We start from the raw sequence: 19,323 nt of genomic DNA on the forward strand, positions 1-19,323 counted from the left end.
CTCCAGCTCCTCCCTACCACCCTGAGCCCCCAGGAAAATGGACTGGGAGGAGGGAGGACGCTCCCAGTGCTATGCCAGGCTGCAAATGCATTGCCTTCCTCATCACCCTCGTGCCACAGCCTGACAGGACCCGTTTGGCATCTGATGCTGGTGTTGAAGGGGCTGCATGACAGCCAAGTGCTGGGGATTTGAAAGAATTCACACACACTGAGCAGGAGATTCAGTGGTGGGGATGTCTGTTTTCCTGCCTGCTAGCAAGAGAGAGGGCAGGGGGAAAATGAGGGGGTGTGCAGGGCTGGGGTGTCACATTGTGCTGGGGCTCTGTGGGGCTTTCCCCTCTGCCCTGGCTGCTTTCCCTCCAGGGGCCCTGAGCCATGGCTGTGCAGCTATTTAGTTAAACATTAAGAGGTCAAGTAACAGAGAACCAGAAACCTAATTGCACGCTGCCCTCCATGGCACAGTAGTTTTTGGCAAAAGCAAAGCAAACACGGCCCCTTGCGTTACAGGAAGGTTGTGCTGCTGCTGCTGCTGCTGGAGCCATGGCCAAAATCCAGCCAGGCAGTGAGTGCCCAGGATAGTGAGCAGGCAGGAGCTGCCACGCTGCTGCAGAGAGGCCACAGCCTCCCAGCTGAGCCCAGTGCTCCCAGCAAGTTGTGGGGACACCACACATCTCAAATTTAACCCTGTCCTCCATCTCCTGCCCAAAAAATAGCCGGAGCCATGCTGTGTTGGGAATAGCTTTATCAGGATAACCCCCCATCCATGGGGCAGCCTCTGTGGTCCCACCCCCCCTGCCTGGGATCCAGGGCTCCTCCCCATCACGAGGCCACTCTCCAGGCCTCCCTCAGCCTGGCCTTCACCTGAAACTTCTGCACCTGCAGCACGACACCAAACTTGCCCTCCAGCGAGGGCAGGGGCTGGTCCTCAGGGCACTCCAGTGTGAACCTCTGCAGCACCCAGGCCAGGAAGAGGAAGAGCTCCATCTTGGCCAGGACTTTTCCCAGGCAGACACGGATCCCAGCTCCGAAGGGGAGGTAGCTGGGTGAGGGTGAATGGATGTGCTGGCCCTGCTCATCCAGGAAGCGGCCTGCAAGGGAAAGGGGCACCACTGGCATCAGCAGGCTGACCCTTCTGCCTGAGACCTGCCCGAGTTCACCATGTGTGTCCCTCCTGGGAGCTGCAGGAGCAAGAGGTGTGAATGCCCCAGGCGGGCAGGAGCAGGATCCAACCTCCCAGCACCAAGCCTCCCCCAGGGCTCCTCCTCCCCTGCTGCACCCACCCGGCCATCCCCTGGCCCAGGAGGGGATGAGGATCACACAACCCACCAGGATTGAACTCCTCAGGCTTGTCCCACTCCTTCTCGTCGTGGTGCACAGACCAGAGGTTGATGATGACCCTGGCTCCCTTGGGGATAGAGTATTCCCCAATGCTGCAAAGCAGACACAGAGTGAGGCAGTGGCTCCCTGCCCAGTCTCTGCCCATGAGCTGGATGTGCCCCATCCAGGGGGGTCTCACCTGGTGTCAGCAAGGGACACGTGTGGGATGAGCAAGGGGGACACGGGCCGGATGCGCAGCACCTCACTGATGGTGGCCTCCAGGTACGGCAGCAGCGGGCGGTCGCTGAGGTGGGGGTGACGCACCAGGCCGATCTTGTGGTCCATTTCCTCCTGGATCTTCCTCTGGATCTGGGAGGAAAGCAAAGACCATTGTGGGAGCCCAGGGAGCAAGATGCCCTGTGCACCCAGCATCATCAGCATGTCCTGTCAGCTTGCGTGGTGCAGAAGTGCCCACAGCCTGATCGTGCTTATCTGCAGAGCCTGACTTCTCTTCTGGTACCTGCCTTCCCCAAAACTCCCCATGGTATCCCTGGTGCTGGAAGGAACCCAAGCCCTGGCTGTGGAGTGCAGACCCTACCTCAGGGTAGTGGAGCAGGTAGAGCACAGCCCATTTGAGCACAGTTGTGGTGGTCTCCACACCGGCCCCAAAGATGTCCCCCACTGTCATGAGGAGGTGGTCGTCAGTCAGCTCCAGCCCTGGCTCCAGAGGGCTGCTGTTCTCAGCACTGAGCCTCACTTGCAGGAGGGCATCCATGAGGTCCTTCACAGTGTCTCCACAGAAAGCTTCCTGCCGAGGGACATGCATGAGCCAGGCTGTCCTGGGCACAGTGCCCACTGCCCCAGCTCCAGCATCTCCCTATCCTGGCCCTGCTGGCACCTTGTGTTCAGTGAATTTCTGCTGGAGCAGCTGGTCCCGGACCTGGAGACATTTCTTCAGCAGGGTCAGGTCCTTGTTGGGAAATATCTGAGGGGAGAAAAGCACATTACAACAGTCTGCAGCTCAGCCCAGCCCTTGCAAGCCCCCAGGCAGTCACCCTATGCCCACTGGCTCTTGTGGGTCACCAGGACGGGGATGCTCCTAACTCGGGGGCTCCTACAGGACACATCCCAGCTTCTTCCTCTCATCTGAGGTGAGAGAAATGGGCAGTGCCCATGTTCCTGCTCACCTGGAGCCAGGGGAAGATGTCCACCAAGCTCTCCTTGGCCACGGTGTCCACGATACCCTGGCTGTACTCCAGCATGGCCTCAAACTCGGGGTCCCCCCGGCGGTACGAGGAGTTGAAGCAGAGGGAGCAGACCACGTTGGTGACGGCCCGTGTGAGCTCGGGGGCCATGTCCAGGGCCGTGTCCTGCGCAGCGCTCAGTGTCTCGCACAGGGACGCGGCCTCCCGGCAGACTGGGGGGGAGCAGAGCCACGCCAGGGGTGATGAGGGAGTGGTGATTAAGCCAAGGGGGGGAAAGGGGCAGCGGGGGGCCGGAAGGAGGGGTCCTCTGCTCCTACAGCGTGTGCAGCCTGCAGAGGGCACCCCCAGACAGGGTTGGGCCCTGAGGGGCCGGGATGGGCAGAAGGGACAGTGCTGGGTGCTGGGGAGGAGCAGAGAGAATGGAGATGTGCAAGGATGTCCTCCTGGGCAGAGTGGGGAGCTGGCTCCATGCCTCAGTCTCCCCATCTGTGAGAGAGGGGAACTAAAGTTCAGGGTAGAAAACCCATGGAGATGTGTGGGTAAAGTACAAGGGATATAAGGAGAGGGACAGAGCCCCTGCCTGGCAGGCTGAGGGGACACCAGGGGACACAGGCTGAGCCACTGTCTTTCCTTCGTTCCCAGGGAATCGGGGCACTTACGAAGAAAAAGTACAGCGTGGGAGGGAGCCAGAGCTGGGAGGGAGCCTGGGGCAGGGGGAGGCACTTACTGATCCTCTCGAGGGCGAGCGAGCCCTCCCCGAACATGGAGAGGGCGGTGTGCACCAGCTTGCGCTGGAACTTCCACAGGGGCCCGTAGCTGGCGAAGGCGATGTCCTTGCCCCCCCGGGACAGCAGGTCCGTGGTCACCTGAGGGACAGGCAGTCCCAGGGTCATCCGGCTGCAGGGCAGCCCCGCGAGGGAGGGACGATCATCTCACCCCATCCCAGAAATGGTCCGGGGGGGGCTAGAGGTTAATGCAGGGAGGCACAGCACAGAACATGAGGTTTGCTTTGTCCCTGTCAAGGACTGATAAAGAGATCTGGGGACAGATGTGAAGACTAGGGGCTCTAGGATGCCCAGGGAACTTATGGGGTACAGGTATTACCTGAACCCATATCCCCGTGCCCAGGGATGCAGCCAGCTGCAGGGAAAACAGGCACCCTTGGGACGGAGGATGACAGGGCTGGAACCCTGGGGAGTACCTGGGGAGCAGGGTACGGAGGGGCCGCCCTGCCCCGGCTTGCTGCAGGCAGGATGGGGAGGGGACACGGACCCCGCTGCGTGCCTTGGGAGCGTCCCCCTCCTCACGCCACGCCACAGTGGGAAGGGATCCCCAAGAGCTGCTGCCCACTCACGGTGCGGGGCCGTCCGGCGAAGTCTTTGCCCTTCTTGAGCAGCACCTCCCTGGCGTGCCGATAGCTGTTCACCACCACCACGTAGTGGGAGCCCATCCAGAGGGCGTACAGGCTGCCGTACTGGCCCTGCAGGCGCCACAGCCGCAGGTGGAGCTGGGGGTGCCCGGCCAGCTGCAGCAGGCTCCCCACCAGCGGCAGGGCCGGCAGGCTCCGTGGGCGCCCCAGCCCCGTGGCCGTGGCCATCGGCAGGGTGTCCCTCCGTCGCGCCAGCCGCCAGGTGCAGAGCAGGGCCAGGGCCAGCAGCAGGGCGCCCAGCAGCGCCATGGCGGGGCCGGCTGCGGGGCTGCGGCGCGCGGGGGGCCCTTATAGAGGCGGCGGGGTCGTCTCCTTGACTCTGAGGCGGGCTCGGCTCCTTATCGGGGGGACGAGGAGGGGGGAACCGAGCGCTGGGCCCGTGGCCAGCTCTGCAGCTGTGGGCGCATGGCGGGGGGCGAGGGCAGCGGGGCCACGGCCGCCCTGGGGGACCTTCTTCCAGCACTGGGGGCCAGGGGATGCCCAGGGTCGGATCCGTCCTTGGGGTTCCATCCCCAGGGCCCTGTGGTGGGCCGGGGGTGTGGGGACAGCTCGAGGTCTGTCGTAGGTGCTGTGAGCACAGCTGGGGGGTCTGGCGGGGCACTGGAATCCATCCCCAGCCAGGGAGCGCCTCGACAAATCCGGGAGGGAATGGGCAGCCCTGGAAATATTGAGCAATATTAAGCGCGGAGCATCCCTCATCATCAGTTCTTGTCAGTGCTGGGGAGACGCAGGTAGCACTGGACACTGCTGGGCAGCGCTTGGCAATGCTGGTGAGCGCCGGTCAGCCCCTGGTACCATTGGTGAATCCTGGTCAGTACAGGCAAGTACCGGCCAGGGCTGAGAAAAGCTGATCAGGGCTGGCCTGTGCTTGTCAGTGCTGGGCAGCCTGTGGGTGTCCGTGCCGAGGCGATGAGGTGTGCTGGGGGACTCCTTTGGGAATTGAAGCCCCTCCCTGCAGCATCCCCGACCACCGCGGACTCTGCGCCTTCCCGAGCCTTCAGGCCCCCGGCGCTCGCCGTAGCGGCTCCCGGGGAAAGGCGGGGCGGGCGCGGGCGGGGTAAGATGGCGGCGGGGGGCGCGGCGGATGCCCAGGCGCGTTTTGGCCACTCGGTGAAGGGGCTCCTGACCGAGAAGGTGACGAGCTGCGGCACCGACGTGATCGCTCTCACTAAGCAGGTGCTGAAGGGCTCTCGTAGCGCCGAGGTGAGCGGCGGGTGCCGGCGGGCGGCCGATTACAGGGCCGGAGCGGAGCTGGGAGCGGGGAGGGCGGCGCAATGCACGCTGGGAGCTGTAGTCCGAGGAGGGGACACATCCTTGTGTCTGGGCAGGGACGGGGACAGCAGGAGCGGAGCGCGGGCGCGGCTGGGCAGCGCCTCGGGACTCAGGCGGTGGCAGGCGGGAGGGTGACCGCCAGCTGTCCCGGGGACTGGTGGGAGCGGTGCCTCAGGCGCTCCCGACGGATGGGCTGTCATGGCACCGCGGTGGCACCCCGAGTGTCACCCTGCCAGCCGTCACGGGGGCCTCGGGAAACGCAAAACTGCAGCGTCTCAGCCTGCTCTGTACGTTTGCCTTGTAGCTGCTGGGTCAAGCTGCCAGAAACATGGTGATGCAAGAAGATGCCATCTTGCACTCGGAAGATGTAAGCTGTGTTGTTGTGCTGGAGCAGCAGCGTTTCTGCGGACGAGAGGAGAGGAGGGTGGTAGGAACGGTTTGCAGCCGTGCTACAATTGCTCCCGGAGCCCTGGAGTCAGATACATTACTTCAGGCAGCAGGGCTGGTGGCCAGAATAACTTAGTGCTTCCTCAGACCCAGTGCTGCTGGACTCCTGGTGTCCTGCAGGCCCGCCAGCCCTCAAGCTGTGCCCTCTCTGACAGAAAGCTTGAGGGACTGTGGGCTGAAATAAAGCACTTGTGTCTCTGCCTGTCCCTGGGAAAGGAGAATGAAGTGTGCCACTGCTGACAGATACCAGTGAGGGTGTTTTGGAGGCAGTACAGCAATACAGTGGTGGCTGTGCTGGAGGAACCCCCAGGGCATTAGGACAGCTGCACTGTGATCTCTGTAGGCATTCATTCTTTGTTTTGTTCTCCACAGAGTTTAAGAAAAATGGCAATAATAACTACTCATCTACAGTACCAGTAAGTAGGGGACACCAGTAAGTAGGTGTTCTCTCTTGGGGGCTGAGTGGATCCCTCAGTCCTTCTCTGTTCTCCTTAAAGACTTTGCATGAAGCTGCCAGCTCAGACTGATCCCTCTTTTACAGTTCTTCAAAGCTGAGCAGGCCTTGGAGCTGGAATTTTCCAGTCCTCTTCACGCTGTTTTGGGGTGGGAACTGAAATTTTTGTCTCCTGTTTGCCATGCACTGTATCTCCCATGCGTGTGTATGGGATGCACCTGGGACTAAGAAGGAGAAGCCAGTGCTGCTTCTGTCCCCCAGAACTTAATCCAGAAACACCCTGGAGTTTTGGCCTCTTGAGCCCTTGTTTGACATAACATAAATCATGACTGAGATTTTGTTTTTCTAATGCTCTTTTTTTCTTTCCTTTTCTCCTCCAGGCAAGAAGCAATTCAAAAGAAGTGAGTTTTGGGAGGACCTGGGGGACATGCTGTGAGGGTAGAAAGGGGAAAGGTGATGGAGTTGGATGGGGGAAAGCAGAATGGAAAGGTTTTTGCATTTACCTTTGAGGCAGATGCTGGCCCAGCAGGATAGCACTTCAGTATTGTGAAGAGATGGGAATTTGAGTGAAGAGATGGGATACCCAAACTTCCTTTGATTCCTTCCTGCCCACTGATGTGATAGAGCATGTGAGGTTGCTTGTGAGAGGAGATGAGGGTGGTGGGAGCAGAGCTGTGTACAGCAGGGTGCATGAAGTGAGGTTTCCTTTGTGGGGACACAGAGGGGGGTCAGGGGACCCCACGGTTTCTCTTTGCTGTAGTGTCAGCTCTAGAGCTGCTCTGCTGCCTTGGGCACAGGCAGCACAGCACAGTCTGGGAGCAGATCTCACCATGAATCTCCTCTTGCTTGATGCCCAGCGTGGAGCGCTCGTCAAACCTTCAGGACCAGCTGAGTCACTTGCTGAAATGAAGGGGAGCTGAAGGCTTGAGGAAATCTCAACCAGCACTGAGGGAGTGAAGTGTTCTCCCCCCTCCAGCCCCTGGGGCTCAGAACTATGTCTGGATGAAGCTGGATGTCAGCTGGGATAGGTGCAGAGTCTGTGCTTCTGGGCACATGGCCCCCTCTCGTGTGCCTGCATCCACACCTCTGCTCCAGAATGCTCACCTGCACACCTGCACCTGGCTGAAACAAACTTCCCTGAAACTTTGCTCTTCCCAATAATCCCTGTGTCTGCTTACTTCCCATGTAGCATGAGGTGCTCTGCCCACCCCAGCACCCTTGGCAAGAAATGCATAGTTGAGGCATGGCATTTAAATGCAGGTGCCTGCAGTTTGCCACTGATCTGTATTTAGCCACAGAGGTGGCACAGAGTGCAGTTTATTTAGGGCATTTTAATCAGTGTGAGCTGCAAGTGCCTGGGTGGGTGAGGGGTACTTCAGTGTAGGCTGAGGTGCCAGTCCCAGCACAGAATTTCTGAAACCAGGAACCTAAGCATACATGCCAGTGGCCTAGCTGGATGTGGTTTGACCATCATCCTCCTCAGAGGTTATCTTATTTTCCTCTCTGCCAGAGTTTGGAACATCATCCCTTTGCCAGCCCATATGTGCTGCATTCGGCCTTCAAGTGCATTCCTTCTCCTGAGCTGCTGCTCCAGCTTTTGAAGAAGCAGCCTTGGCTGTGGTGTGTGTTTGTATCTGGTTGGGAAGGTATCCAAAGGCCTTCTTGAGAAGCAAGCAAGAGAGCATGAGGAGCTGGTGTGCTCAGTTCTACACTGCTCTGCTGGAGACTAGTGAGCTGTTCACATCCAGGACCAGCTATAAATACTGTGTCTTGTTTTTAGTAAGTCACTTATCTTGAGCACTTGGAGTGCACGGGAAGCACTTGTTTCCCTGAGTGTGCTTTTCACCAGCTGATAGGAGCAGGCAAGCTGAGAGCTGACATGGGCCTGCCACATTCCTGTTGGAATGCTGCTGGAGTCTGGCTCCTGTGCTGCAGAGCCTTCTCAGACTAGATTTCACCATCCCTGCCAGTATTTTTGCCTTGGGTGACATTCTGACCCCAGCTTTGCAGGTGCACTTTGGGAATGAGAGTTTTCCCTGTGGCTCTCTTGCTGGGAATAAAAGCCTGAACACCACCAAACTGCAGCAGTCTGTCCTGGATTCTGTTTCTAGTGGTCCCTGTGCACTGAGGAGACTTTTTGGGATGGATGGTGGGTCGCTGCCCCCCCAGGATCCCCCATTCTGCTTCAGCTCAGAGGGCTTTGCAGAGGCAATGTGACCTTGCTGCAGGTGGCTTGTCTCTTCCAAAGTCCTGTCCTCTGCAGAGCCTACAGCAGTCCCGTGGCATTAAATTTGTGTCTCCCTGCCTTTGGGACAAGCAGGGACAGGGCTGCACTGTGGAGATGCAGAGCAGTTGGGGAACAAGCAGCAAGGTGGGTTTTGGGGGTGTGGGTGCAGCAAGAACAGTGAATGATGGCAGCGTGCTCAGCACAGGAGCGGGGCCAGCAGCCTCGCTGTGTGCCTGTGTCCCACAGAGCCAGCGGCCTCGCTGTGCCCATGTCCATGTCCCACAGAGCCAGTGGCCTCGCTGTGCCCATGTCCATGTCCCACAGAGCCAGTGGCCTCGCCATGCCTGTGTCTGTGTCCCACAGAGCCAGCAGCCTCGCTGTGCCCATGTCCCACAGAGCCAGCAGCCTCGCCATGCCTGTGCCTGTGTCCCACAGAGCCAGCAGCCTCGCTGTGCCTGTGCTCATGTCCTGCTGTGCCAGCAGCCTCACTGTGCCCGTGTCCCGCTGGGCCATGTGCCAGGGGCCTGGGCAGGCGGGAGCCGCTGTTGGGATGGAAGCCAAGCTCCAGGCCGTGTGGGCTGCCGGGATAGCACAGGATACTGGGGAGGAGCTGGGCAGAGTCTGACTGGCGCCCTGCGACTGGAGGCAGTAAGACAGCCCAGGGCCTCTGCTGGGGGTGCTGGGGCTGGCCTTGGGGCCAAGGGCTCTGCAAAGCAGAGGAGGGGGATTTACCCTGCTGGGATGCTTTGGGGGCTCAGCTCTCTAGGGTAGCTGGACTGGATTTTTGGGGTGGAGGGATGTTGTCAGGTGCCTCCTGGGACATCCTATTAGACTGCAAGTTTGGGGGGATTCTCAGGGTTCTGCTGGGAGAGAGCAAAAAGTGCTGCTGTATCTGGGGGAAGAGGGGGATTCAGAACTGTTGGGAGGACCTGGAGTGGTGCCCATCTCTGTGGTGTCAGCCACCAGCCCCACATTCCCGTTTCAGTGGCAACTCCCACCGGACAGCAGATCCACCAGGAAGTGCAAGTGAGGAGTGTGGAAGGGAGCTGGGGGGGATGGGGCAGCTGGGCAGGAGATGTATGCCTGGGCTGTGCTGGAGTTCCTGCTGCTATTAGAGGGTAAAGGTTGTTTCCAGGCCCAGACAAAAATGCCAGGTGCTCTTGGCAGCTTTGCTCCTGTTTCACACAGGATTGGGGGATGAAGAAACCTGGCATTTCCCTGCCCTTGTTCCCTCTACCCTTCTCAGCCAGGGAAATGGTAGCTGCAGCCTGCAAATTTACTGGAAATGGGAATTAAATTCCCTCCTGCACAAACACATCAGTACGTGTGAGCAAACGGAGCTGAGGAGGATGGGGGCAAAGGGATGCCTGATCTTACCGTAGTTTTTGGCTAGGTTGAAATGAAAATGCCAGTGCCAGAGGACATGTACACGTGTACAGGCTGAGTGCAGGCATGACCCCCATATTTTAAAGCATAGGGAGCTCCCAGTGCTCAACTTGGCACAGTTTAGTGGCCTCTGTTCTTCCCATCTCAGGACTACTATGGCAAAGAGCTGCAGAAGTCAGAGGACCTCAAAACCAATGCGTGCATCACCTCAGCCAGGCCCGTTTCCAAGCTGGTGAGAGATGCTCTGGAGCGCATCCATGAGGAGGTGGTGGCCAGGTAACCCCCAGGGTCTCTCCTCCACTGCCGCATCCCCATGGGCTGCAGCCCCTTCTCGGCTGTGCTGTGGGGCACCTGCCCCCAGCTCAGCTCAGCATCCACCCAGGTACTACGGCTGCGGTCTGGTGATCCCTGAGTGCCTGACATCGTGCTGGATTCTGGACCTGGGCAGCGGCAGCGGCAGGGACTGCTACCTGCTGAGCCAGCTGGTCGGGGAGCAGGGCCACGTCACTGGCATAGATATGACCGAGGGGCAAGTAAGGCACGGATCTGGGGCTCCCTCTCACCCTTCCAGCAGCCCCCCCACATCATTCCCTTCCTCCTGCCAGGTTGAGGTGGCCAAGAAGCACATTGCCTACCACACAGATAAGTTTGGCTACCGAAAGCCGAATGTGGAGTTCTTCCATGGTTACATGGAGAAGCTGGGTGATGCCGGACTGGCTGACGAGAGCTACGATATTGTCATGTAGGTGCCATGCAGGGCACAGTCATCCCCAGTCCTGCTGCTTCCTGGGGCTGTGAGCTGGGTCTGCATCCCAATGGGTCACTGCTTCAGAAGCACGTATTAGAAAAAGGGAAATCCCAAGCCAGATGTGCAAGAGCATGCAAATAAGCCTTGATTTCCTCCCCCACAGCTCCAACTGTGTGATCAACCTTGCCCCTGACAAGAGGGCTGTGCTGCAGGAGGCCTTTCGTGTGCTGAAGGTGATGGTGGGCTCATTCCTGTGGCAGCAAAGCAGGCTTGGGGTGGCTCTGTTGTTGGAGTGCCACTGAGAAGTAGCAAATGGGATCTGGCAAGGCATGGATGCAGGATGGGGTCAGGGGAGGGCGTCTCTGCGGAGGGTCCCAAGCAGGGTAGGATTAGGGGGTTCCCAATTCTCCTTGCCCCTTTTGTATCTTTGCTTCTTGAGGCTTCCCTTCACTCCTTGCTGCCCTCCAGCCCGGGGGAGAGATGTACTTCAGTGACGTCTATGCCAGCCAGCGCCTCAGCGAGACCATCCGGAAGCACCGGGTGCTGTGGGGTGCGTGGGGCTGTGGGACGGGGGTGACATGGCATGGGGGGACTGGACCTTTGTCTGCATCCCCCATGCCTGTGGTCTTGTTCCAGGAGAATGCCTGGCAGGAGCCCTGTACTGGAGAGACCTGTACAGCATTGCTGAGGAGGTGGGGTTCAGCCCCCCGTGCCTGGTCACCGCCAGCCCCATCACCATTGGCGACAAGGAGCTGGAGGGCATTGTCGGTGAGGATCCAGCCGGGGAGTGCCAGCTCTGGGAGGCTCTGCTGGCATCCCAGCCCAGGTGTTCAGTGGCCAAGCCACCAACCTCTCCCTTGCAGGCGACTGCCGCTTTGTTTCCGCGACTTACCGCCTGTTCAAGCTGCCGGCTGGCAGCCGGACCGGGCCAGCACAGGTCACCTACAATGGCGGCATCGTGGGGCACGAGCGAGAGCTGGTGTTTGATGCCAACTTCACCTTCAAGGTTTGGGGAGGCAGGCTGGGGCTCTAGGGAAGAGTTAAAGCTGATGAAGCTGCTACTCAGCAGCATCCTCTGTGATCTGGGGGGCAAGCTTTGGTGGAGGGGGAGCCGAGGGGCTGTGTAAACCCAGGGGAGAGCAAATGTCCAGCAAAGGGAGGCAGATACGTGCATTGTTTTGTGGTAAAAAGTAGAAGTAGGAGATCCATGGTGGCTTCCCAGCATGGTTTGAAGCCTGATGCTTGGGTTTTGTGGGTGTTTCTTCAGATTTTGAGCCAAGATGTGCTCCTGCTTTCACTCTCCCCATCATCTGGCTGGGTGTCTGGAGTCCCCTGGGACACATACCAGGACCCCAGACCTGTGACCATTCCTCTGTCCCCAGGAAGGAGAGGTGGTGAACGTGGATGCTGAGATGGCTGCGATCTTGCGGAGCTCCAGGTTTGCAGAGAAGGTCCTGATCCGAGCTGGTGGAGCCAACGCTGCAGCACCACAGGGCTGCTGTAGCAAGGGAGTGAAGGTTGGTAGAGGGCAGCTCCGTGCCTGGTACATGGAGGAATTGGGACATGGGTGTCCCAGGCCATCAGGGTTGCTATGGGGTGTCAGAAGGGCTGTCACATGATACCAAGACACCTGACTCCTTCTGGGCTGGTCAGGAGCTCATGGGACACCGAGAGTGGTGCCTGCTGCTTGAGTCAGGACAAACTGTACCCCTACCCAAGCTGGAGCCCTCCAAAGGGGGATCTGCTCTAACCACCCCAACATGTCCATGGGGACTGCTGAGGCTGACAGCTGGACTTCTCTGAGGTCTCCCAAGGGGAGTCATCCTTCCCCTGAGGGGATTGCTGTGCACAGCCTGCCCCAGGGAGATGATGGCCCATCCCCATGGTTTTTTCCTGTCCATTGCTCTCCCGGCTGCTGATGGAAGAGCAGGTTGGCCTGGCTGCCAACCCTGACCCTACAGCACAAAGCATTCTATCTGCTGGAAGCCTATCTCTTCTCCTTGGTGGTTCCTGCAGCCTGTAGATGGGTCAGGAGATACAAGGGAGATAACACCCTGCAGCTGTGTATCCCTGAAATACGGCCTTGTGCTTAGGAAGGAGAGATTTTCTCAGGACTCTGTCCAAGCAGGAGGCATTTCTCAGATAAAAGCAGAGCCAAAGTCCCAGACAAGCTCTTGGCTTCTTCCTTGCTGCAGGAAAAAGCAGCTGGAGTGACCCAGGGGCTGCCCCCCATGATAGCTAGGGAAGTGCTAAGTGCCACTTTCTCAGGTGGCTCTTGCTTCCCACTGGCCTGATCCTGCCCTGGGTTTTTCTCTGTCCTTCAGGAGAAGATCTGTGATCCCTTCCAGCTGATGGAGCGGCTGAGAGCCCCAGGTCCTGCCAGGTGTCCTGGTGGCACCTGTGGTCCCCAGGGTGCTGCTCAGTCTTAAGTGGTGTCCCTACACCCCTGTTGGAAGTCAGTGGAGTGAGAGGCCTTGGCCCCAGTGACGCCTCCCACCAGAGAGCAAATAAACACATGTGCTGAGCTCAAAGGTTGTGTGTTTGTAGCTGCCACAGGGCCGTGGGTGCTGTGCTTCCCTGGCAGGGCTGGTGGGGCAGGTTGTGCCTGGTTGCAGTGAGGATGTGTCCTGTGAGTCCCCTCACTGTGGGGCTGACACTGGCTCTGTGGCTTGGGCACACAGGCAGGGACAGTCTCTGTCTCACTTGCAGCCCTGCAGCCTCTTCCAGGAGATGGGGTTTGCTCTCTCTTTCCCTCTGCAGCACCACTGAGGTTTCTGTTTTCCCCAGACTCCATCTAGCTGGAAAGCCCCGAGTTCCTGCAGGCATCTCACCTGCAGAGTTTTGCAGGGAAATTCAGCAGTTCTGGAAAAGCAGAAACACATCCAGCTGCAGGCAAAGAGCAAGATGGGAGGGCTTTTAGGATGTGGTGGGAGGTGATGGACTGCATTCCTGCTGCCCAGCATGAATCCCACACGACCTGGCCCACAGAAAGTGCTTGGGAAAGGCTGGGGGCTGCTGAACAGCTAAACTTGGAAATAAGGGACCATTTCCACCCCTCCTCACACAGTAATTTTACAGGAGGGGCCAAATTTCCTGTCTCTGCCATTTAAGCATCATCCTGCTGTGGTATGGGGGAAGTTAAGAAGCAAAACCCAATAAAATTTGGGTTAATAAAGAAACAGGCCAATGCCAAGGATGCTCTGCCATAGCAGTAGCAGTGGCTGAGGAGGGTCCAGGTGTTCAGGACACCTGAAATTGTGTGGAATGACCTCACTGATGGGACCTTGGGAGGAAGGAGCTGTTTAATACACACACCCCACCCCCAGCCCTCTTCCTAGATTACTTACAAAGACTTCTTCCAAGCCCCCAAACAGCTCATACTGGCAGGTTTGCAGCAATTAGCTCCTGCTATCAAAGGCAGCCTTCACAGTGGAAAGGGAAGAGCAGGTGGGGTGAGGAGGGGTCCTACCTGCAAATCCCTTCATTAAGAAGGCATGAGTCCCTGGCATGGCCTTTCAACTTGCCTGGGAAGAGCTGCACCCGCAGTGAGATCCCTGCTCTGTGCATACAGAAAAAGGCCACAGCTCAAAGGCCACTATAATTGCATTGCACTGTGTTTTTCCCAAATTCTCAGCATGTCAGGAAGGAAGCAGCTAGGAGAACTTGACTTTGATGTGGAGTATTAGAGGTCCTCACCAGGCTGTGGGGTGCAGTGGTGTCCTCTTTTCTTGGCTTTACTTGTGCATGCACAGCCTTGGGGTTTTTAGCCCTCAGTGTATGAAAAGAGGAGGTCCTGCAGCCCTATCCCAGGTGAAGAATATCTGTCCAACACCCCAGTCTCTATTTTGGTGATTGTAGAGATGGCCCAAATCCCAAATCCTGTTCTCCTAGTGTGAAGCTCTGCAGCACTGGTGTCCTCCCTCGGCAGGCAGAGGGGGTGTTGTGATGGCAGTAACCAGAGGTTGTGATGGTCTGATTCACTCTGAGGGGAAAGGGAAGGGATTCCTGAGTCCCTGCTAACCCTGTGCTTAGCAGGGTGTCGCTGTGGTTCAGGGACACCTGTCACCTCCTTAGGGGAGCAGAACTCCGTCAGGATAAGCTGAACGTGGTTTGGGACCAGGAAAGATTTGTGGCTACAGCCGCCAGAGCATTGTGCTCTGCTTCACATCTTATTGGGTTCCCCTGCATAATTTATTCTTCCATTTTCCAAGCACTTAAACAGCAGGGAGAGTGTTTTACCGCTTCTAAAGGGTGTCAGCCACCACAAGCCATACTGATTGCTCCCATGGCTGTTTGTCTCTGGCTCTCCAGGATGCTGAACTGTTTCCTGGCTCCTTCACAAGTGATGAGCATGGAGCGATGACGGCCGGGTTGGGGTGTGTGTTGCCCCGGCTGGGATTGCGGCACAGCAGCCGAGGCCCGGGAAACAGCCGGGCTCTCAGGGCGGTGGGACGTGGCCGGGAATGTGCAGGTGCTTTCATGAATCGGGGCTCTCGGCTCTCCGTGCATCCCTGAGAGGAGGATGAGCAGGGCGGGACGGCTGGGGCTGCTTTGGATGTCCCCAGCGGGAGCTCCAAACCCCGGCGCCGCTCACCCTCCGCCGCGGCACGGGGCGGCGGAGCAGAGCAGAGGTGAGGGAGGAGCGCGGCCTGTCCGCATTCGGTATTTAATGGTGAATTCCGCCCTCAGGCACGACACAATCGAGGAAGTGTCGGGGCGGAGGGTGCCCGGGGGCCGCGGTGCCTCAGCTCGATTTCTTAAACGTCGCACGGTACTGCACCGGCGGCGGCTCGGCGCTGACTGGGGAACGGGCACGGCTGAGAGAGCGGCCTCCGCCGCAGCAGATTCCGGCGGGAGGCACCGGGGTGCGCCCCGTCGGGCCGGGCCTACGAGGCTCGGTGGGACCGCCAGGGGGCGCTGAGCGACCGCCGACCAGTGCGGCGCGCGGACGCGGGGCGGCGCTCCCGAGCCACTGAAGGGGACGAACGGCGCGGTGGGTCCGAGGGGAGCGGCGGTCGCCCTGGGCCGGGCGGGAGCGGGGGGAAAGCGGGATGGCCAGGCCCGTTCGGCCGCCCTGTGCCCCGGCGCGGGCGCTCCCGGGGCCGCTCGTCCCAAGCGCAGCGCGCGCCGACCGCACCGCGTCCCCATTGGTCGCGCCCCTCCTTAGGCTCCGCCCCCTTCGGCACCGAGCGCCGCCGCCATTGGTCTCGGCCGCACGGCCGGCCCCGCCCCCGCGCGCCCGGCGTACACACCGGAGTCACGCGCCCCCGGGGCTGGGGAGGGGGCGGGGCGCGGAGGAGGCGTGGCTTGGCGCAGATTGGGGAACGGGCGGGCGCTGATTGGCGGCGCCGGGCGGAGGCCCCTCCCCCGAGCGGCGGGCGGGGCGGGGCGGGGCGGGCGCGGGTAGAGGCGGCGCTGGTCGGCCTGGCTCGGCAGTCGCCGCCCGTCGGGTCCCGCGGGCAGCCGAGCCCGCGCCTCGCCCGCCGCCGCCGCCGCGCCCACCGCCGCCGCCGGGGAAGCCGGGGCACGCCGCAGGCGCTGCGCGGTGATGCGGGGCCGCGGCGGTGCCGAGCCCTGACTAAAGATGGCCGCGCTGCCCGGTGGGAACATGGCGGGGGGCGGCCGGGGGGCGCGGGTGCTGCTCTTGCTGCTGCTCGGCGGCTGCCTGGGCCGGCGGCCCCCGGCCGCCACCGCTGCCGCGCCGCCCGCCGCCGTCGTGCCCCCGCCGGCGGCGGAGGAGACGGTGATCATCGGCCTGCGGCTGGAGGACACGGACGACGTCTCCTTCATGGAGGGGGGCGCGCTGCGGGTGAGCGAGCGGACGCGGGTGAAGCTGCGGGTTTACGGGCAGAACATCAACAACGAGACGTGGTCGCGCATCGCCTTCACGGAGCACGAGCGGCGGCGGGGCGGGCGGGCGGCGGCGGGGCCGGCGGGGCGCGGCGGTGGCGGGGGCGGCGGCGGGTCGGCGGGCAGCGGCGGGGCCCCGCAGCGCTGCGGCATCCGCACCTCGGACATCATCATCCTGCCGCACATCGTGCTCAACCGCCGCACCTCGGGCATCATCGAGATCGAGATCAAGCCCCTGCGCAAAACGGAGAAGAGCAAGTCCTACTACCTGTGCACCTCCGTCTCGGCCCCCGCCGCCGCCCTGGGGCCCGCGGCTCCCGGAGGGCTGGCGGGCGCCGAGGGACCGGCCGGACCCCCGCCCTGGGGTGAGACCACTTGGATCTACCATGACGGCGAGGACACCAAGATGATCGTGGGCGAGGAGAAGAAGTTCCTGCTGCCCTTCTGGCTGCAGGTCATCTTCATCTCGCTCCTCCTGTGCCTCTCGGGCATGTTCAGTGGCCTCAACCTGGGCCTGATGGCCCTGGACCCCATGGAACTGCGCATCGTGCAGAACTGTGGCACGGACAAAGAGAAGAACTACGCCAAGCGCATCGAGCCTGTGCGGCGTCAGGGCAACTACCTGCTGTGCTCCCTCCTGCTGGGCAATGTCCTGGTCAACACCACCCTTACCATCCTGCTGGACGACATTGCCGGCTCTGGGCTGGTGGCCGTGGTGGTCTCCACCATCGGTATCGTCATCTTCGGCGAGATCGTGCCGCAGGCTATTTGCTCTCGGCACGGCCTGGCCGTGGGCGCCAACACCATCTTCCTCACCAAGTTTTTCATGATGATGACCTTCCCGGCCTCCTACCCCGTCAGCAAGTTGCTGGACTGTGTCCTGGGCCAGGAGATCGGCACGGTCTATAACCGTGAGAAGTTGTTGGAGATGCTGCGGGTCACCGACCCTTATAACGATCTAGTCAAGGAGGAGCTCAACATTATCCAAGGAGCCCTGGAACTGCGCACCAAGACTGTGGAGGACGTGATGACTCCCCTCCGAGACTGCTTTATGATCGCTGCCGAGGCTGTGCTCGACTTCAACACTATGTCTGAGATCATGGAGAGCGGTTACACCCGCATCCCTGTTTTCGAGGGCGACCGCTCCAACATCGTGGACTTGCTCTTCGTTAAGGACCTGGCTTTTGTGGACCCCGATGACTGCACACCGCTCAAGACCATCACTCGCTTCTACAACCACCCGCTGCACTTTGTCTTCAATGACACCAAGCTCGATGCCATGCTGGAGGAGTTCAAGAAAGGTGGGCCCGTGCCTGGGGCGGGGGCGCGGTGGGGAGGTGCTGCCCGGTGGTGGTCAGCATCCACCTGCTTGCAGCACGGGAGCTCTGCAGCGGGGCCTCGGGTTGCTGCTCACGGGAAAGTGCTTTCTGCACTGGGAGTCACCAGTATTTAGGCATCTGCCAGATCTGCTCGTTCCCTGGGCCAGAAAGCTGATCCACGGCTGGGATGTGCCCCCAGCCTTTTTTCCCCCACTGCACTGGGATGTGTGTGTGGGCACGGTGCCAAGCAAGGTTGTTTTCCTTCTTGCATTTTCCACTCATCTGTCCGTTATAGTGAGAACCACTGACGGGAATCCGCGCCCATTCCTTGGCTGTGTCTTCTCTGTGCTTTTTCAGCTGGCCTGACTGGGAAGAGTGGGTGGGCTGCTCGGTGCCTTTCAGGCTCAGTGTACACACGTGCTGAGATAAACAAGGCGTTTGAGCTCCATTCATAGGTTCAGCCAGCCGACCTCAGCTCTCTGCTCGTGTTCCCGTTGCTTTGACTGACACTTTGATCTTGTAACTCATAAATCATTTCAATGTCTTAAAATATATTCTAAAGCACCTGTTGGTGCTGCACTTCAGAGTTACAGCTCTTTTTTCCCAGGCTACCGTGTGCTTCAGGACCACAGGCTCAGCAGAGACATGACACTTTCTAACTCTTTGGTGTAACTTGTGTATTAGTTGCATCAGAATGGGACTGAGGCTTTACGCCTTTCTCTTAATTGTAGGTGGTGCTGACTTGACAAATGCAACTTAATTCTTGTTAGAAGAATTGCTTATGAGTAAGGAAGAAACATCCTTGCTTATGAGTAAGGAAGAAAGATCTTTTCATTTGCTTTTTAAAATCTGTTCCTCTCTGCAAGGCAAATAATAATGCTCTGTGGCCTGTGCAGGAGGGAGCTTTCAAAGTAGTTGTTAGGTGAAATTTCAGACAGTTTGGATGTGTGGACTCCTGTGCTGGAAAAAGAGAGGCTATTTGGAGTGCCACCAGACTCCTGGGTTCATACCCAGGGAGATCTGATCAAAGTACCATGGAACAGCTTGATTCCTAGGGGGTGATTTGTTTGAGAGGGGAAATCTAGTGGGGAATATTTGAGCTCACCTTTTATTAACTGCATAAATTACCTCGAAAAAAAACTTTGTGAATTGGTGAATGTTCTTTCCAGCTAAGTTTAAATTACGACTTAAGTTTCAGTTGCTGTTTTATCCACATGCTAATCTCTTGTGTCATGGCATTGGATGTTCTTCACCCTGTTTAAGTCAGTTTTGGGGGTTTGGAGGGTTACCTCGTGATGCATAGAAGATGAATGTAGTCCTGCCTTTTACTGATTAGTGCAGTGGTGGTTATCTTTATCTCTTTCAGCCTGTGTGTAAAGATGGGGAAGTCTTACTTGGTTTTGCAGGTGTTGAAGGAGAGATGAGGGAGGGCCTCCCTTGGCTGTGGTTTCTACACTGCAGGCTCTGCGGTGTAGATGTGGGAAGCTGAATGATGTCACTTTACCGTTGGCTGGTTAAGGTGGATTTTGCTGCATGTGTGAGTGGAGGGTGGTTCTTTTTCCTCTCTGTCCCTGTGGTTCAGACCCCAGATAGCGCAATAAGGTTCTTAGCCTGTAGTGGGACTTGTGGGTGTGTTCTGGTTCTGTATGCAGCTATGTGTCTGAAGAAAT

The 19,323-nt window shown here is 59.1% G+C and overlaps 4 protein-coding genes across 9 annotated transcripts in view; 3 read left to right on the forward strand and 1 right to left on the reverse strand.

The window, feature by feature from the left end:
* Nucleotides 1-735: 735 nt before the first annotated feature.
* CYP17A1 (cytochrome P450 family 17 subfamily A member 1) lies at nucleotides 736-5,007 on the reverse strand. The gene is made up of 8 exons (XM_005481134.3): nucleotides 3,876-5,007; nucleotides 3,249-3,387; nucleotides 2,504-2,733; nucleotides 2,215-2,301; nucleotides 1,915-2,124; nucleotides 1,516-1,685; nucleotides 1,326-1,429; nucleotides 736-1,087 (listed from the first exon to the last, which is right to left on the reverse strand). Exons 1-8 carry the CDS (start codon nucleotides 4,197-4,199, stop codon nucleotides 819-821), a joined length of 1,533 nt encoding a protein of 510 aa, XP_005481191.3. The 5' UTR covers nucleotides 4,200-5,007; the 3' UTR covers nucleotides 736-818.
* Nucleotides 5,008-5,012: 5 nt separating this feature from the next.
* BORCS7 (BLOC-1 related complex subunit 7) lies at nucleotides 5,013-8,187 on the forward strand. 3 transcript variants are annotated; one of them, XM_074545159.1, is made up of 5 exons: nucleotides 5,013-5,153; nucleotides 5,527-5,589; nucleotides 6,042-6,085; nucleotides 6,504-6,524; nucleotides 6,981-8,187. In XM_074545159.1, the coding sequence occupies exons 1-5, from the start codon at nucleotides 5,013-5,015 to the stop codon at nucleotides 7,030-7,032; spliced, it is 321 nt and encodes a 106-aa protein (XP_074401260.1). In that variant the 3' UTR covers nucleotides 7,033-8,187. The 3 variants fall into 3 exon arrangements, with proteins under 3 accessions (XP_074401260.1, XP_074401259.1, XP_074401261.1); XM_074545158.1 differs by having other exon boundaries at nucleotides 5,527-5,649; nucleotides 6,981-7,120; XM_074545160.1 differs by lacking the exon at nucleotides 6,042-6,085 and having other exon boundaries at nucleotides 6,981-7,120.
* Nucleotides 8,188-8,269: 82 nt separating this feature from the next.
* On the forward strand, nucleotides 8,270-13,031 carry AS3MT (arsenite methyltransferase). Of its 2 annotated transcripts, XM_014275379.3 has the most exons (11): nucleotides 8,903-8,998; nucleotides 9,336-9,376; nucleotides 9,885-10,012; nucleotides 10,119-10,269; nucleotides 10,342-10,478; nucleotides 10,648-10,717; nucleotides 10,953-11,034; nucleotides 11,121-11,252; nucleotides 11,348-11,490; nucleotides 11,867-12,001; nucleotides 12,809-13,030. In XM_014275379.3, coding segments are annotated over exons 1-11 (1,125 nt in total). In that variant the 5' UTR covers nucleotides 8,903-8,997; the 3' UTR covers nucleotides 12,914-13,030. The 2 variants fall into 2 exon arrangements, with proteins under 2 accessions (XP_074401253.1, XP_014130854.1); XM_074545152.1 differs by lacking the exon at nucleotides 9,336-9,376 and having other exon boundaries at nucleotides 8,270-8,998; nucleotides 12,809-13,031.
* Nucleotides 13,032-15,845: 2,814 nt separating this feature from the next.
* Nucleotides 15,846-19,323, forward strand: part of CNNM2 (cyclin and CBS domain divalent metal cation transport mediator 2) — a 110,368-nt gene continuing 106,890 nt past the window's right edge. For 2 of the 3 annotated variants that reach the window (XM_005481583.4, XM_074545162.1), the window contains exon 1: nucleotides 15,849-17,635. In XM_005481583.4, the coding sequence (XP_005481640.4) occupies nucleotides 16,069-17,635 (1,567 nt within the window). In that variant the 5' untranslated portion in view covers nucleotides 15,849-16,068. Of the gene's footprint in view, nucleotides 17,636-19,323 lie in introns of all 3 variants that reach the window. The other variant, XR_012581129.1, reaches the window with a different exon arrangement.

This window comes from Zonotrichia albicollis, chromosome 7 (genome assembly GCF_047830755.1).
Source record: "Zonotrichia albicollis isolate bZonAlb1 chromosome 7, bZonAlb1.hap1, whole genome shotgun sequence".
NCBI classification, from domain to species: Eukaryota; Metazoa; Chordata; class Aves; order Passeriformes; family Passerellidae; genus Zonotrichia; species Zonotrichia albicollis.